Genomic DNA, 15,654 nt, shown 5'->3' with positions numbered 1-15,654 from the left:
TGTGTAGGTATCGAGAGAAAATCAAGACCGCGATAAACAGAGAAACAGTGTAATACTTTCACACAGCTAGTAGCATGTAGAAGAGTATAAGAGAATGGGTATAAGAGCTGATCAATCTAAAGATCACTAAGATAACAGAGTCTCAGTTGTGGAACTCTTTGCAAGTCCAATCGAAACTCTTACGAGTACGATCAATTAAAGCCAGGAACGCACTGAATCAACATTACGTTCAGAAATTTAAATGGACACTACCCAAACGATCTGCAGTCAGTCGCGCTGGGGCGATCGTGTGTAGCGGTCATCAACTGTAAGAACTAAACTGGAATAAATTGTGAACGAATACCAAAGGATACAGCACAGTGCCAAAGGTGAACACGCGTAAGAGGATATAGAAGGGAATCAATAAAAGAAATATGTTCTCTGGGAATTGTTTTTAAGTAAATGAGTCTCGAGCAAGCTCGTGTTAAAGTTAATGCAACAATCTGTGGAAAATTTGAGCAAAGATATGGCATCTCACTTGTTAACCCCGTAGGTCAATAGCAGAAATGACAAGGCAACAACAATCTTGCAACGCGACTTGGAATGATTCTCGATTTGTCGCCTAATTAAATTAACCTTTTTGGCGTCTGTTCGTCTCTAGCAAATGTAGTGTAGTTGTTGTAGTGCATACAAAAAAATCTTGGTGCTCAAATCGATGGCCTGTTGAATACTTATGGCACTTTTAATTGTTCCATTGCCAGTTACAGCTATGGATCGGGATCGCGACGAGGCGTCCATCACGACGAGCGATGAGAAGTCTGTAGAAGAAATACCAGTGGCCCCGGGCCTGGAGCCCACACCCCCGATTAGCTTCTGGCAACTGTTTCGCTTCTCCACATATGGCGAACTCTTTTGGCTCTTCATTGGCTTTATCATGTGCTGCATCAAAGCGCTCACCTTGCCCGCCGTGGTCATTGTTTATAGTGAATTTACTGCCATGTTGGTGGATCGTGCCATGCAAGTGGGCACCAGCTCGACGGTACATGCCCTGCCCCTTTTGGGAGGCGGCAAGAAATTGTGAGTATCAATGGTGGCCAGCGATGATGATTTTGAGTTGAAGCCCAATCTCTATAAAACAGAACCAATGCCACACGCGAGGAGAACAACGAAGCACTCTACGATGACTCCATTTCGTATGGCATTCTGCTGACCATCACCTCTGTGGTCATGTTCATATCGGGCATATTTTCGGTAGATATATTCAATTTTGTAGCCTTGCGTCAGGTGACACGAATGCGCATCAAACTTTTCGAGTCGGTTATGCGACAGGACATTGGCTGGCATGATCTGGCCACCAAGCAGAACTTTGTCCAGAGCATGACGGAGTAAGTATTAGAGATAATATATATGAGCTTAAAAGTATGTTAGAGCTGGTTGACAGTCGACTAACTAACTAAATAACTACCATAAACCTTAAGAACTGGAAACCAAATGTGGAAAATTGAAAGAAATAGATTGCATGCCAAATTTTTTTGTTTACCATCCGATCGACCGAAAGCTAACATATTATGGCATGCCATTCCCTTAAAGTGACATTGAAAAAATCCGTGATGGCATATCCGAGAAAGTGGGCCACTTTCTCTATTTAATCGTGGGCTTTGTCATAACGGTTGGCATATCCTTTGGCTATGGCTGGAAGCTGACGCTAGCCGTGAGCTGCTACATACCACTCGTTATCGTCGTCAACTACTATGTGGGCAAGGTAAGAACACGTGCCTTGACCCGCATTCAGCACTAACAGTTCGATTTATGCACAGATTCAAGGCACGCTGACTGCACGTGAACAGGAGTCTTATGCAGGCGCAGGTAATCTGGCGGAAGAGATCCTAAGTGCCATACGCACTGTAGTCTCCTTTGGTGGCGAGAAACAGGAAGTGGAGCGTTTCGAGAGCTTACTAGTGCCCGCACGCAAGGCTAGTCAGTGGAAGGGCGCCTTCTCCGGCGTCAGCGATGCGGTGCTGAAGTCCATGCTGTTTCTATCCTGTGCGGGCGCATTTTGGTATGGCGTGAATCTCATTTTAGACGATCGTTACGTGGAGGATAAAGAATATACACCAGCTATTTTGATGATTGTGGGTTTGACAAAATATCAACTCTAGAAAGCCTCCATATAACTATCCATATCTTCACAGGCCTTCTTCGGCATTATTGTGGGTGCGGATAACATTACCCGCACGGCGCCCTTCCTCGAGTCCTTTGCGACTGCGCGTGGTTGTGCGACCAACTTATTTAAGGTCATTGATTTGCCCTCGAAAATCGATCCATTGTCAACAGATGGCAAACTGTTGAACTATGGCCTGCGTGGCGATGTCGAGTTTCAGGATGTCTTCTTTCGCTATCCTTCGCGGCCCGAAATTATTGTGCATCGCGGCTTGAATATCAAAATCCGGGCGGGTCAAACTGTGGCGTTAGTGGGTCCCTCGGGCTGCGGTAAATCCACCTGTATACAGCTGTTACAGCGCTTTTACGATCCCGTTTTTGGCGCTGTGCTTTTGGATGAGTTGGACATACGCAAATATAATATACAATGGCTGCGCTCTAATATTGCTGTAGTGGGACAAGAACCGGTGCTCTTTATGGGCACTATAGGTAAATGGGATACAACTTTTGTATATCTAATTATTTATAAATGCAAATTAACTCTTGTTAGCGCAAAACATTAGCTATGGCAAGCCGAATGCCACACAGAAGGAAATTGAAACAGCTGCCCAACAAGCTGGTGCTCATGATTTTATTAGCCATCTACCAGAGGTAAGTGACGCCTCAAAAGTCAGAAGTTTGACTGATCCTTGCTTATATTCCATTTAGAGCTACCGCACTATGATCGGTGAGCATGGCTCCCAGCTCTCAGGCGGTCAAAAACAGCGCATAGCCATTGCTCGTGCTCTTATACAGAATCCCAAAATATTACTTCTCGATGGTAAGTAGACCTCCTGACTGGAAAAAGCCTAAAAACTGTGCGTTTAACCGCCACATTTGAACGCAGAGGCCACCTCGGCATTGGACTATACTTCCGAGAAACTGGTGCAACAAGCTTTAGATTTGGCCAGCAAGGGACGCACCACCATTGTGGTTTCACATAGGCTTTCAGCTATACGTGGTGCAGATAAAATAGTTTTTATACATGATGGCAAGGTACTGGAGGAGGGCTCACATGATGATCTGATGGCCTTAGAAGGAGCCTACTATAACATGGTTAAGGCAGGAGACTTTAAGGCACCAGACGAGCAGGAAAAGGAGGAAAATATAGATGAGGCTAAGCGTGAGTTACAATATTAACAATTTTCAGCATTAAACTAAAGCTAAAATGCTTGGTAGGCAAAAGTTTAGCGCTCTACGAAAAATCCTTCGAGACGAGTCCGCTCAACTTTGAGAAGAACCAAAAGAACAGCGTGCAGTTCGATGAGCCCATTATCAGGTCCATGAAGGAGAGCAACAAGGAAAAGCAAAAAAGTGCCGCGGCGAAACCAAACTTTTTTAGAACCTTTGCGCGAATAATGCGCATTTCACGGCCCGAATGGATTTATCTACTGCTAGGTGGCATTTCGGCCATAGCCGTCGGCTGTCTCTATCCGGCATTCTCCATTATCTTTGGCGAATTCTATGCTGCACTCGCCGAGCAGGATGAGAAGGTAGCGCTGAGTCGTACTGCAGTGCTCTCTTGGGCATGTTTGGGCATCGCGGTAATCACTGGAGTCATCTGCTTTCTGCAAACCTATATGTTTAACTATGCTGGTGTTTGGCTAACCACACGCATGCGCGCCATGACCTTTAAGGCAATGGTCAGCCAGGAGGTTGGCTGGTTCGATGAGGAGCAAAACTCGGTGGGTGCGCTCTCAGCGCGTTTGTCTGGCGAGGTAGCCGGTGTGCAAGGCGCCATAGGGTTTCCACTAAGCGGCATGATCCAGGCAGTATCCAATTTCATTTCTGGCATATCAATTTCCATGTACTACAATTGGAAATTGGCGCTGCTTTGCCTAGCCAACTGTCCGATTATTGTTGGATCTGTTATACTCGAGGCCAAGTGAGTAAACATCTGTACTCTACTCTCTGTATACTATACACACGCGAGTTTTACTTTCATAGAATGATGTCCAATGCACTGATTAGAGAGAAACTAGTACTAGAGGAAGCCTGTCGCATTGCCACCGAATCGGTTACCAATGTGCGCACCATCGCCGGCCTGCGTCGCGAATCTGAGGTCATCAAGCAGTACACTGCGGAGATTCAGCACGTGGAGATTCTCATAAGACAAAAACTGCGCTGGCGCGGAGTGCTTAACTCCACCATGCAGGCCTCGGCTTTCTTTGCCTACGCCGTAGCGCTCTGTTACGGCGGCGTTCTGGTCTCTTGGGGTGAGGTACCCTTCCAGGATATCATCAAGTGGGTTGCCTACTAGTCCAAGAGTGGTCGCTTACTCATGTTTGCATTCTTCTATATAGAGTGTCTGAGACGCTGCTTTATGGCTCTATGATGCTGGCCCAATCGCTTGCCTTCACGCCCGCTTTTACCGCCGCCTTGGTGGCCGGTCATCGTTTGTTCCAAATCATTGATCGCAAGCCGCGCATTGTATCGCCCATGGGCACAATTAAGAACACGCTCGCTAAGCAACTGAATCTCTTTGAGGGCGTCCGATATCGTGACATCGAATTCCGTTATCCCACACGGCCAGATGCAAAAATTTTGAACGGTTTTGATTTGGAGGTGCAGCAGGGTCAGACTGTGGCATTGGTTGGCCATTCCGGTTGCGGCAAGTCCACTTGCATTCAATTGCTACAACGCTACTACGATCCCGACGAGGGCACCATTGTGGGTAATCAACAATGACACGCCAACTGTTTTTATTGACGATTTTTGTATATCTACAGCACATCGATCAGGATGACATTCAGCACGATCTAACACTGGATGGCGTACGCCGTAAACTGGGCATTGTCTCACAGGAGCCGTCGCTTTTCGAACGCACGATTGCCGAAAACATTGCCTTTGGAGACAATCGTCGAGCTGTGCCCATGGCCGAGATAATTGCAGCTGCCAAGAGCGCCAATGCCCATAGCTTCATCATTTCCTTGCCCAACGGCTACGATACGCGCATGGGCGCCCGTGGCACTCAGCTGTCTGGTGGCCAGAAGCAACGCGTGGCCATTGCACGTGCCCTGGTGAGAAATCCGAAGATCCTGTTGCTGGATGAAGCCACATCAGCTTTGGACATGCAAAGCGAGCGGGTAAATGTCTGATATACTACGACTATATTCTTAAACAACAAAGTCAACTCTCCACTATAGTTGGTTCAGCAGGCTCTAGACTCCGCCTGCTCTGGACGCACGTGCATTGTTATTGCCCATCGCTTGTCAACGATTCAGCATGCGGATGTCATATGTGTGGTTCAAGGTGGCAGAATTGTGGAGCATGGCACCCACTTGCAGCTCATTGCTCAGGGTGGCGTCTATGCCAAATTGCACAGGACCCAAAAGGATCATTGAGATTTGAATTGAAATTTTTTATTATTATACCAAAGTTAAGATTTATTCACTGTCGTATTTAACACATTACTATTGTTCAATAAAAATTCCTACAATTTTTGATATTCAATTGTTTTCTGAAAGTCCTGAAAAAGTCTGAGCCAATATAGCCCCGGAAACCCACTAGTTTTCAATATGACGAATAAGAACATTTCCCTTTGTCTCATTATAGACGTTAGTTTCCTCATTGTTTATCAGTCAGTTACTTTTCGGTTTGCAAATACTGAGATAATATTCTACGCATTTCAGTTAGGGTTCGGTCTTAAACTACATAAATGCACTTTACATGGCATTTAAGTTCTTATTGTCTCACTGATAATGTATAATCTTTATTATACAATTAAAACTAAAGACAATTAGATGTCAATGCCGCGACAATTGGAATTATATACAAATATTAGCATAGCAACCTTTGATAAGACTAAAAGACTTTTATAAAACACACTTCCACCAAGATTTCAAGCACTTATGTAAATAGATGCCATAAAGGTATATCCCAATGATAACAGGGTACTCAGTCTATCAAAAAGCTAAGTTTTTGCAAATGCTCTGAAAAATGTGTTGGCATTTTTTTAAAGGACCTCTGTTGACCTTTTTGGCCATATAATGTGAAATATTTAATACTATGCACACCTTTATGATCATTGCATATTTTCAAGTCATTCTGAACCTTGAGAAGAATCAATCCAATTAAATTTTATTAAAATAAAATAAGAGAAATTATAAAAACTGTGAGCGCAGAACCCATTTCCACTCATCAGATGTGCGCTCTTGTGGTTATTTGAACATAAATAGAACCAAAATTGATAAAAGACGAACCTCTGAGTGACAAACCCAACAGTTCGCGGCCGCATCTCAGACGAATCGGTACAACGTTAAAAAAACCCTCAAATCACGCAACGCTGTGCATCAATTGAAACAAAAGTCATTCCGGAATGCTAATGAATTTATCGAAAAGAAAAAGCCACCAAAAGATCATATAAGTATAGCATTTGTCGAGCTCCAGGCTTACCCGCGCGTGTTCACTGGCTGTACAGATTCATTTGGAATACTTGAGCGCTAACTATTAATTGACCCCGAGGGTAAATGCTTATAGGCGAAAGTTTTCCGCCTTAAACTACGTCAATGGCAGAGCCCAATATGAACGATGCCGACGATGCAGCCCAGGCAGAGCCAAAGAAAATCAAATCGAAGCAACCACAATTGGAAACCGTGAACTATCGACAGCTTTTTCGCTATGCCCGCGGCATCGACTACCTCCTGTTCGGCTGTGCTATTACAGCGGCCCTTCTGCATGCCCTTGTCTTTCCCATAGCTATTATAGTCTATAGCGAGCTGGTGGCTATGTTTATCGATCGAAGCTTGGGCGTGGGAACCAGCTCGGGCACCAAAGCCTTGCCGTTGTTTGGCGGTGGAAAGCAGCTGTAAGTTTCGCCCGGAAATACCTCAATTCCACGCCTTGCTAAACACCTTTTCACAGCACAAATGCTAGCTACGAGGAAAATATGGAGGAGCTGCGCAAGGACAGCGTCTCATTTGGCATACTCATGACGCTTGACTCCCTTTTGATGTTATTTTCCGGAATGACATTTGTGAATATATTCAATCATCTAGCTCTTAAGCTGACGGTGTGCATGCGCCGAGAGTTCTTCAAGGCAACAATCAGGCAGGAAATTGGCTGGCATGATATGGCCAAGGATCAAAACTTTGCCGTGCGCATTACTGAGTAGGTATAGGTGACTTATATAAAAGGACATATATTTAATCAAAGAACTTAAGTAACATGGAAAAAATTCGCACCGGCATTGCCGAGAATCTGGGCCATTTTCTGACAATTATGTGCGACGTAGCCATAAGCGTTATTATATCCTTTGTCTACGGCTGGAAATTGGCATTGTCCATGTTCTTTTACATACCGCTTACCATGGTGGTAAATGCCGTGGTTGCCCATGTAAGTGGAGCGTACAAAATCCAAATCACACACGTATTTAATTCTCTCTTACCCAGTATCAAAGCAAGCTGACAGCCCGCGAGCAAAGCTCTTATGTGCGCGCCAGCTCTGTGGTGGAGGAAGTAATTGGTGCTATACGCACAGTGGTCGCATTTGGGGGTGAACGATCCGAGTCCGCACGCTATGATGATCTGCTCAAGCCCGCTCTTAAGGCTGGCAAATGGAAGGGCGCCTTCTCAGGACTCAGCGATACGGTCATGAAGGCCATGATGTTCATAGTGGGCGCCGGTGCCTTCTGGTATGGCGCCAATTTGATTCTACACGATCGTGCCAGTGATATGCCCATAGAGAGTCGAGAGTACACGCCTGCAATTGTAATGATTGTGATCTCGGGCATAATTGTGGGCGCCAATCAGCTTTCACGCACTTCACCATTTCTCGAGACTTTTGCCATGGCACGTGGATCGGCCAGCGCCATTTATGACGTGATCGATCGCGTATCTGTCATTGATCCGCTCTCCAAGGCGGGCAAGATACTCAACTGCGGACTGAAGGGCAGCATTGAGTTTCGTGATGTGTTCTTTCAGTATCCCGCACGAAAAGATATCATTGTACTGAGGGGACTCAATGTCACAGTGAACGAAGGCCAAACTGTGGCCTTGGTGGGCTCCTCGGGTTGTGGTAAGTCAACCTGTATCCAGCTGTTGCAACGTTTCTATGATCCGGTATTCGGACAAGTACTCCTGGATGGCGAAGATGTTAGGAAATATAATCTAAACTGGCTGCGCTCCAATATAGCTGTAGTGGGTCAGGAGCCAGTCCTGTTTCAGGGCACTATTGGTGGGTGAAAAATGCATTTCTTAACTGCAAAAAATCTATAAGAGCAACTTTTTTCATGAACAGGTGAAAATATACGCCATGGCAAGCCGCAGGCTACCCAAAAGGAGGTCGAAGATGCTGCAAGAGCCGCCAATGCTCATAATTTTATCATTGCTCTGGATAAGGTAAATTCTCTCAATGAAGTCTTAGGCAATGTCTGAGCTTCTTTCTCCGCCAGGGTTATGACACACACATTAGCGAAAAGGGTGTTCAGCTCTCCGGCGGACAGCGTCAACGCATTGCCATAGCCAGGGCTCTTATACAGAAGCCCACAATACTGCTACTAGACGGTAAGCCTACTAAACATAAATTCATAAAGTATTACTACAGTAAACCATCCATGCAGAGGCCACCTCCGCATTGGATTATCACTCCGAGAAACTGGTACAAGCCGCCTTGGACAAGGCATGCAAAGGACGCACTACCTTAGTCGTATCCCATCGTCTATCTGCCATCAGGCATGCCGATCAAATTGTTTATATTGAGAACGGCAAAACTGTTGAGCAGGGCACTCATGAAGATCTCATGAAGCTGCGGGGCTACTACCACAAAATGGTCGCTGCCCACGAGTACGATGATACCGCTGATGAGCTGCTTAATGAAAGTGAAGAGCTAACCAAGGAGCGCAAGCTATCCAAAGATGTCGAACATTTTCATAGGAACTCACTGAAATCCTTGGATAAAAATGCAGAGTTTCAGATGAAGCGACTTAATCTGAATAACAATCAAACTAGTGAAGAGGATGACAAGGCTAAGAATGCCCCGAGCATCAGCTACCCGCGTACCTTTCTTCGTATCCTGGCCTGGGCACGTCCTGAATGGAGTTTTTTAATCATTGGTACCATATGTGCTGGACTTTATGGTTGCGCCATGCCTGCCTTCTCTATTGTGCTGGCGGAACTGTATGCCTCGCTGGCCGAGCCCACGGACGAGGCGGTGCTGGAGCACAGCTCATCCATGTCGATTATCACCGCAGTTATTGGCGTTTGTGTGGGCATCTTCTGCTTTGTACAAACATTTTTTTATAATCTGGCTGGAGTGTGGTTAACCACACGCATGCGGTGGGTTAATTTCTAAACGGCTCCTTACTCTAATACTGATTTATATCCATCTTCAGTTCCAAGACCTTTGCTTCCATTATGAAACAGGAAATGGGCTGGTTTGACGAAAAGGAGAACAGCGTCGGAGCACTCTCCGCTCGTCTGGCGGGCGATGCGGCCAGTGTACAGGGTGCCATTGGGTTTCCCTTAAGCAACATTATACAAGCCCTGACGAATTTTATCTGCAGTTTTTCCATTGCGTTTTCCTACTCCTGGGAGCTAGCGCTAGTCTGTTTGAGTACAGCTCCTTTCATGGTAGGCTCAATTGTGTTTGAGGCCAGGTTTAGTGAAAAGTCCGCGCTAAAGGAGAAAACTGTATTGGAGGAAACGAGTCGCATAGCCACGGAAACCATTGCACAAATACGAACTGTGGCTGCACTGCGTAGAGAAGAGGAACTGATTAAAGTCTACGATGCGGAAGTTGAACGATATCGTTTGCAAATTAAAGGTCGTTTGAAATGGAGAGGATTGGTCAACTCTCTGGGCATGACTCTCATGTTCTTTGGCTATGCTGTCACTTTGACCTATGGCGGTTTTATGTGTGCCGACGGCAGGATCAAGTTTGAAGTTATAATGAAGTGAGTTGGGCCATACTGAATCTTATTTTATAATCTTTAATCTTTTCCCACAATTAGAATTGCCAACACAATGCTTTATGGCCTGTTTATTTTGGCCCAATCTTTGGCCTTCACACCGGCCTTTAACGCAGCACTGCTCTCGGCCACACGCATGCACGAGATTATTGACCGCCAGCCGCTCATTCAATCTCCAAAAGTTGTCGAGCAGAATGGTAACGGCAATATCTATAAGTCAAACGTTGTTGAACAGGGCGTTAGCTATCGCGAGCTCAATTTTGCCTATCCATCACGGCCTGATAGCTCGGTGCTGCAGGACTTTAATCTAGATGTGCTGCAGGGTCAAACAGTTGCCCTAGTAGGTGCCTCCGGCTCGGGCAAATCCACCTGTGTTCAACTGCTGTTACGCTACTATGATCCGGACGAGGGCAAGATAGTAAGACCAATTATTAGCGATCGTTAACTATTCTTATTTTGCGATTCGTCCCAACAGCTCATTGATCAGAATAGCATACATCACGACATGGAGCTGAAAACCCTACGGCGTCGCCTGGGCATTGTCTCGCAGGAACCGTCGCTCTTTGAAAAGACCATTGCAGAGAATATCAGCTATGGGGATACCACGCGCGAGGTGCCCATGCAACAGATTATTGAGGCTGCCAAAATGGCCAATGCCCATGATTTTATTATGACACTGCCCGCGCAGTATGAGACCATGCTGGGCTCTAAAGGCACACAGCTGTCAGGTGGACAGAAGCAACGCATTGCCATTGCCCGCGCCATGGTCCGAAATCCCAAAATTCTATTGCTCGACGAAGCTACTTCAGCATTGGATATGCAAAGTGAAAGGGTAAGCGGAAAGTTATGATTGCACTTCAAGGTCGTGCATAATACAGACAAAAACTTGTTTTACAGGTCGTGCAACAAGCACTGGATTCGGCCTGCTCCGGCCGCACCTGCATTGTGATAGCCCATCGCTTGTCCACCGTACAAAACGCCAACATCATATGTGTTATACAATCCGGACGCATCATAGAGCAGGGCACACATTCTCAGCTGCTGGCCAAGAATGGCATCTATGCCAAATTGTATCGCAGTCAATCAAATCCAAGCAACGCACAAGACTATGCAGTAAAATAAAAGCAAACATTGGTTCAGACAAGACACAAACCATAGCCCATAAAAGTATGCTAACTTTTATGTTTACTCTCTGTATGCAAGTAAAAAATAGAGTATACACTTTATAGAAATACCTGATAAGATCAAACCGGCTTAACATCTTGGGAGGGCCAGCATAGTATTAATAGTATGCTAAATATTTTAGTAGTGGCTATCAAAAAATATATAGAAGTTTAATTTGGAGTTCACCACCTTAAATCTTTTAATTAATATATCAAGCAGAGATTATTTAGCTTGCAAATATTTTCTATGCATCCATTAACCTTGCACCTATCTTAACCCGAGTGTTTGCAATTAAAAAAAAGATGCAGCCTTATATACTAAACTTACATTTTTTATCTTATCTTGTTAATTGATAAAAAAGTATCTTGAACACCAAATAATTTGTGGGCATTTTAGTTACGCATTGCGCCTTCTCTAGTACGGTTTGGCTTTAAGAATATTTTTGCGGACCGACAAAAATGTTTATCAACATACTACGCCTTTTCATTTTAGTGCTGTGTACGTTATGCATAGATAAACTGTCTACTATCAGTAAATTAATTATTCGTTTAGTCTGCACAGCGATCAGAGCTGAAGATGATCACAATGTCCAGCAGACAGTCAAAGCTTGTCCATTAGAAATGTCCTGCGGCAAAGTGAACGAAAGCAGCGCCATCTGTCGTTGGGATGAGCAAAATGGCTGCATAAGGAAATACCCATCCAAATGTCATATGGATATTGCTGCCTGTAACGAGCGAACACGTATGCACCACACATATTTGCAAAAAAGCGAAACTAGCCATGAACTCCAAAATAACACTTTCTATGCGTGTTACAGTTTGTGACAAAATAATAATACCTTTCGCAAGGGTATACAACACTCCCAATCATTCATATCATTTTTTTCACTCCCAGCTTCGTCTGCTACCGAAAACTGAAGAATCGAAACTCGTTTCTTACAGACTACAGCGACTATAGTGACGTATACTGCTCAATGGAAACATACATATGCGAGGAGACGCCGTCATATGAACGCTGGACAATCTTCTTTGGGCACGTGAAAGATTAAAACGGACAGTGAATAAAGGCGATGGCTTTCAGTATTTCAGATATAATTAATTATGTCTTTGTTGGGCGGTGATCAGTGGGCAATGCCAGACGAACTTTTTTTTTAGTCTGTCACCAATGACGTCAAACGTATTTGCCCACTAATCTTGTGACCAGCGTGAGACAGAACGACGCCTCGAGCCCCCTTTTTTAGCATTTTTCGGCTGTACTCTTTTGCATAATCTTCGCATGAGCTCCCAGCTGAGAGCCGGTCAATAGGTTGATGCGAGTGAGACCATGTATATAAATTGTGGGGTTCCTCAGAGTGTCTGTCAGTTTATCAGCTATTATCTACTGAACCAATCGTCTCTCATAATGCGTCTAACAATTTTCTTTGGTTAGTTTTTAGGTCAAAGAAGTAACTCTGGTTACCTAATATGAGTACATTATTTCTTAAACATATGATACTTTACAGCGCTAAGCTTAGCTGTGGGCGTGGTTACAAGTCTGCCCATGTCATCAACAAGTCAGCCCAACAGAGAACTACAGGAGAAACTATATCAACAATGGCCAGGCGTAGAGGACGAACGATTGGCCGATGCTGAAGTGGATAATGCATATGAGCTGTACAAGCATAAGACCAGAAAGCCTAAGATTCTACAAGTTTCGCCGAATGATATTCTAAGCGAGCCTCCAGCTAAACTCAATTTATGAAGATGAATCACAAACTCAACCATGTTCCAGCACTTACGGGTATACAGTCATTATAGGTTATGGTAATAGATAAGAATAAAAAAAAAAAGACATAAATAAAATCAAAATTATGTTCAAGCATTTATGGGTAAACAGTATGGTATTAAACGAGCATTAAAAAAAGCAAAAAAAAAAGGAAAGAAACTGAAAAATTACGGGTACAAACGTCATTATAGACTATGAAATTTCAAAAGAATTTAATAAAAAGCATTAATAAACTAAAAATGTACGTCTAAACGTGTATGCAGACATTATAAAAGTTAAAATTTGTAGTACAAATTATATAAAATAATTATTTTGAAGAAACGTGCAGATAAGTTGTTCCTATTGCATTCCGGCCAAGATCACGTAGATAGTCTGGCTCTTGGAAGACTTATAAAGCTCGGCATTGCACTTGCAGATCAGTTCAGTTCAGTTGTATTAAGCAAATTGTCGAAAACGGAAATGTCGCCCATCAAGTTCGTATCAGTGTTATTCATCAGCTCTGCATTGCTGTTAATTGGTAAGCCCAAAAGAATTAAGCTGGGAGGAACCTTAACTCAAACCGTGTCTCTTTTTGTAGCACATGGAAGACCGCTGGACGAATTCAGCAGTGAAGATGATCGCATGAATGAGATTAGCGCTGAATTTATCAGAAAACGGATTATGTCAGATGTGGACCGCATATTCAGCAGTGCCGAAATTCAAAAGTCAAAGGGTACAAATAAAATTAAGAGAAACAACGCAGAGACTACCAAGAGTTCCAAGCATGCTCATGGCATGATCACATCCATGCTGAGCTTCGTCAGCAATGTTTTTAACTTTGGCAAAACAATGATACGTAACGAATAATTAAATATATTTTTAGATTTATAAGTAAAAATCGTTTAAGAATCTTTGCACCCAAATGTAATTAGATGTACAGGTTAAACTACCCCTAGAAATAAAGTTAGTATTAACTCCAAATACACATAATTCGTATACCATTCATTATGGGGATTTTTACAAGTCATTCATACGTGACATTGTATGGCAATTAGGCACACGACTCGAAATTTGTTTAGTCTAGCGATCTTCACGTTTTATGTGACGTCACGGCTGACTTACAAGCGCATATGTTAATTTTTACTAGGTGTGCATTAATTATTCCATTTACACACAGTTCATTGTTTGTTTGTTTTTATAATACAACGAGACCTTGCCTATGCTCTCTGAGTTCTCTGTTTCTCTCTCTTTTTCGATAATCCCTTTTTTCTCTAGCTATCGTTCTATGGAAAATTTTAGGGGATTTTTTTTAAGCCCATTGAAATCTAAATTTTTTAAACACTTATGATAATAATGCGTTATTAATTAAGAATCTATTATAATAAGTTCTGGGAATTCTTATCAATCACTTAAAGATGAAAATCCCACGCTTTTATTTCGTATGGAAATCAATTCGATTGGGGCAAAGCTTTATTCAATTTATAAAACAAAACCATTAGGTACTATAAAAGAAACCTAAATAAATATGAATTATAGCCTTTATATAGAAAATATTGCCCAATTCGCAAACTCGAAATGAAATCGAAAGCCATTGATGGAGTCTTAACGGCAAACGTTGATTGTGCAAGCACCACTCAACCTGGTGGCAGCCACCCGATGAACAAGGTTATATATGTACACATGTGTTTGCCATTCTCGGCTATATGTTCTCACTTTTATTTGGTTTTAAACGCTGTTTCAATTTTAGCACAGATTGGCGTGTTAAAAAAGAAATTCGCTTGTGTGCGAGCCAAGATTTATTGAAGCACAAAAAAGAAACAATTTATGAATAACTGAATATTTGTGCTAAACAGGTAGATGTACTTAAATAATATATAATATTCAATTGAACCTTGCTAATTCGCCTGAAGCAAGTGATATTTAAACATCTTGTTCAATGAATTCATATTCTGGGACAGCTCATTACAGACACGAACCACGCAGCCTTTCGAGGCACATGTAAAATAAAAAAAAGCTTATTAAGGGCTTAGATAGATTTTAAGCTAGAAATACACTGCAATGCCACACTAACCCGCTAGATATTTGATCACTTTCAACAGCACCATGACGATAGTTGCGCCGATGCACACGCGCCGAGACTTAGAACCAAATTGAACACGAAATCAAAAATACAACCGCGAATAAATAAATGAAACGCGGTGCGGCCAGGTGAACGTTGACGCCGACGCTGGCAGCCGTGCACAGTGGGGCTGGTTGGACTAGTTTCGAATGCCCTGAAAAGACCACCAAAATCTTACCAGTCATGGCACCAAATTGTCTCGATAATTGAAATGATTATCACTCGAATTAGGGAACCAATCAGTATTAAGGTAAAACAATTATGTAAATAAACATGCTCTTTTTTTTTCAAAACAATCTGTAGAGGTACTTACTATTATTGAACCAATGTGCAACGCCAGCAGAGATATTAAATCAAGAACCTCTCGTTGATGTTGCAATCGATCTTTCATACACATGTATGTGCATATGAAGTATGTACATGTACCTATATACAAATATCTATTCAATTTATTTTTTTTTTGGCAGGCACTTAAACGTTCATTTGCGTGAGTTGCAAGAAACAGCATCGACAACAACAATATAAACAACAACAAGCAGTCAAC

At 43.1% G+C, this 15,654-nt stretch overlaps 5 protein-coding genes across 6 annotated transcripts; 4 read left to right on the top strand and 1 right to left on the bottom strand.

Moving 5' to 3' along the window:
- Nucleotides 1-257: 257 nt before the first annotated feature.
- Nucleotides 258-5,626, top strand: Mdr65 (Multi drug resistance 65). Of its 2 annotated transcripts, none has more exons than XM_002047275.4 (14): nt 258-368; nt 747-1,056; nt 1,119-1,364; nt 1,570-1,741; nt 1,797-2,111; nt 2,172-2,628; nt 2,690-2,790; nt 2,848-2,959; nt 3,026-3,301; nt 3,358-4,063; nt 4,126-4,422; nt 4,482-4,848; nt 4,908-5,264; nt 5,325-5,626. In XM_002047275.4, exons 2-14 carry the CDS (start codon nt 749-751, stop codon nt 5,520-5,522), a joined length of 3,912 nt encoding a protein of 1,303 aa, XP_002047311.1. In that variant the 5' UTR covers nt 258-368; nt 747-748; the 3' UTR covers nt 5,523-5,626. The 2 variants fall into 2 exon arrangements, with proteins under 2 accessions (XP_002047311.1, XP_015030698.1); XM_015175212.3 differs by having other exon boundaries at nt 741-1,056.
- Nucleotides 5,627-6,382: 756 nt separating this feature from the next.
- LOC6623348 (multidrug resistance protein homolog 65) lies at nt 6,383-11,428 on the top strand. The gene is made up of 11 exons (XM_002047274.4): nt 6,383-6,985; nt 7,042-7,287; nt 7,341-7,512; nt 7,569-8,352; nt 8,416-8,516; nt 8,570-8,681; nt 8,738-9,452; nt 9,509-10,069; nt 10,127-10,502; nt 10,560-10,916; nt 10,982-11,428. The coding sequence occupies exons 1-11, from the start codon at nt 6,687-6,689 to the stop codon at nt 11,204-11,206; spliced, it is 3,948 nt and encodes a 1,315-aa protein (XP_002047310.2). The 5' UTR covers nt 6,383-6,686; the 3' UTR covers nt 11,207-11,428.
- Nucleotides 11,429-11,632: 204 nt separating this feature from the next.
- On the top strand, nt 11,633-12,342 carry LOC26531456 (uncharacterized). Its single transcript, XM_015176261.3, has 3 exons — nt 11,633-11,746; nt 11,801-11,989; nt 12,190-12,342. Exons 1-3 carry the CDS (start codon nt 11,707-11,709, stop codon nt 12,294-12,296), a joined length of 336 nt encoding a protein of 111 aa, XP_015031747.1. The 5' UTR covers nt 11,633-11,706; the 3' UTR covers nt 12,297-12,342.
- A 1,034-nt stretch (nt 12,343-13,376) lies between these two features.
- On the top strand, nt 13,377-13,996 carry LOC6623283 (uncharacterized). The gene is made up of 2 exons (XM_002047273.4): nt 13,377-13,529; nt 13,590-13,996. The coding sequence occupies exons 1-2, from the start codon at nt 13,472-13,474 to the stop codon at nt 13,856-13,858; spliced, it is 327 nt and encodes a 108-aa protein (XP_002047309.1). The 5' UTR covers nt 13,377-13,471; the 3' UTR covers nt 13,859-13,996.
- Nucleotides 13,997-14,661: 665 nt separating this feature from the next.
- On the bottom strand, nt 14,662-15,316 carry LOC116650617 (uncharacterized). Its single transcript, XM_032434766.2, has 2 exons — nt 15,063-15,316; nt 14,662-14,975 (listed from the first exon to the last, which is right to left on the bottom strand). Exons 1-2 carry the CDS (start codon nt 15,094-15,096, stop codon nt 14,887-14,889), a joined length of 123 nt encoding a protein of 40 aa, XP_032290657.1. The 5' UTR covers nt 15,097-15,316; the 3' UTR covers nt 14,662-14,886.
- Between the last annotated feature and the right edge of the window lie 338 nt (nt 15,317-15,654).

This window comes from Drosophila virilis, chromosome 3, assembly GCF_030788295.1.
Source record: "Drosophila virilis strain 15010-1051.87 chromosome 3, Dvir_AGI_RSII-ME, whole genome shotgun sequence".
Classification (NCBI taxonomy): domain Eukaryota; kingdom Metazoa; phylum Arthropoda; class Insecta; order Diptera; family Drosophilidae; genus Drosophila; species Drosophila virilis.
This window is presented reverse-complemented; position numbering and strand designations above follow the sequence as displayed.

Coding starts and splice junctions, on each gene's coding strand:
- Mdr65 (XM_002047275.4), top strand. CDS start 749: ATGGATCGGGATCGCGACGAGGCGTCCATCACGACGAGCGATGAGAAG. Junction 2,960..3,025: donor CAAAATATTACTTCTCGATG/GTAAGTAGACCT, acceptor ATTTGAACGCAG/AGGCCACCTCGGCATTGGAC. Junction 4,064..4,125: donor TCTGTTATACTCGAGGCCAA/GTGAGTAAACAT, acceptor TTACTTTCATAG/AATGATGTCCAATGCACTGA.
- LOC6623348 (XM_002047274.4), top strand. CDS start 6,687: ATGGCAGAGCCCAATATGAACGATGCCGACGATGCAGCCCAGGCAGAG. Junction 7,288..7,340: donor TTTGCCGTGCGCATTACTGA/GTAGGTATAGGT, acceptor AAAGAACTTAAG/TAACATGGAAAAAATTCGCA. Junction 7,513..7,568: donor TAAATGCCGTGGTTGCCCAT/GTAAGTGGAGCG, acceptor TCTCTTACCCAG/TATCAAAGCAAGCTGACAGC.
- LOC26531456 (XM_015176261.3), top strand. CDS start 11,707: ATGTTTATCAACATACTACGCCTTTTCATTTTAGTGCTGT. Junction 11,747..11,800: donor CCTTTTCATTTTAGTGCTGT/GTACGTTATGCA, acceptor TTATTCGTTTAG/TCTGCACAGCGATCAGAGCT. Junction 11,990..12,189: donor TGCCTGTAACGAGCGAACAC/GTATGCACCACA, acceptor CGTTTCTTACAG/ACTACAGCGACTATAGTGAC.
- LOC6623283 (XM_002047273.4), top strand. CDS start 13,472: ATGTCGCCCATCAAGTTCGTATCAGTGTTATTCATCAGCTCTGCATTG. Junction 13,530..13,589: donor CTCTGCATTGCTGTTAATTG/GTAAGCCCAAAA, acceptor CTCTTTTTGTAG/CACATGGAAGACCGCTGGAC.
- LOC116650617 (XM_032434766.2), bottom strand. CDS start 15,096: ATGGTGCTGTTGAAAGTGATCAAATATCTAGCGG. Junction 14,976..15,062: donor AGTGATCAAATATCTAGCGG/GTTAGTGTGGCA, acceptor GTGCCTCGAAAG/GCTGCGTGGTTCGTGTCTGT.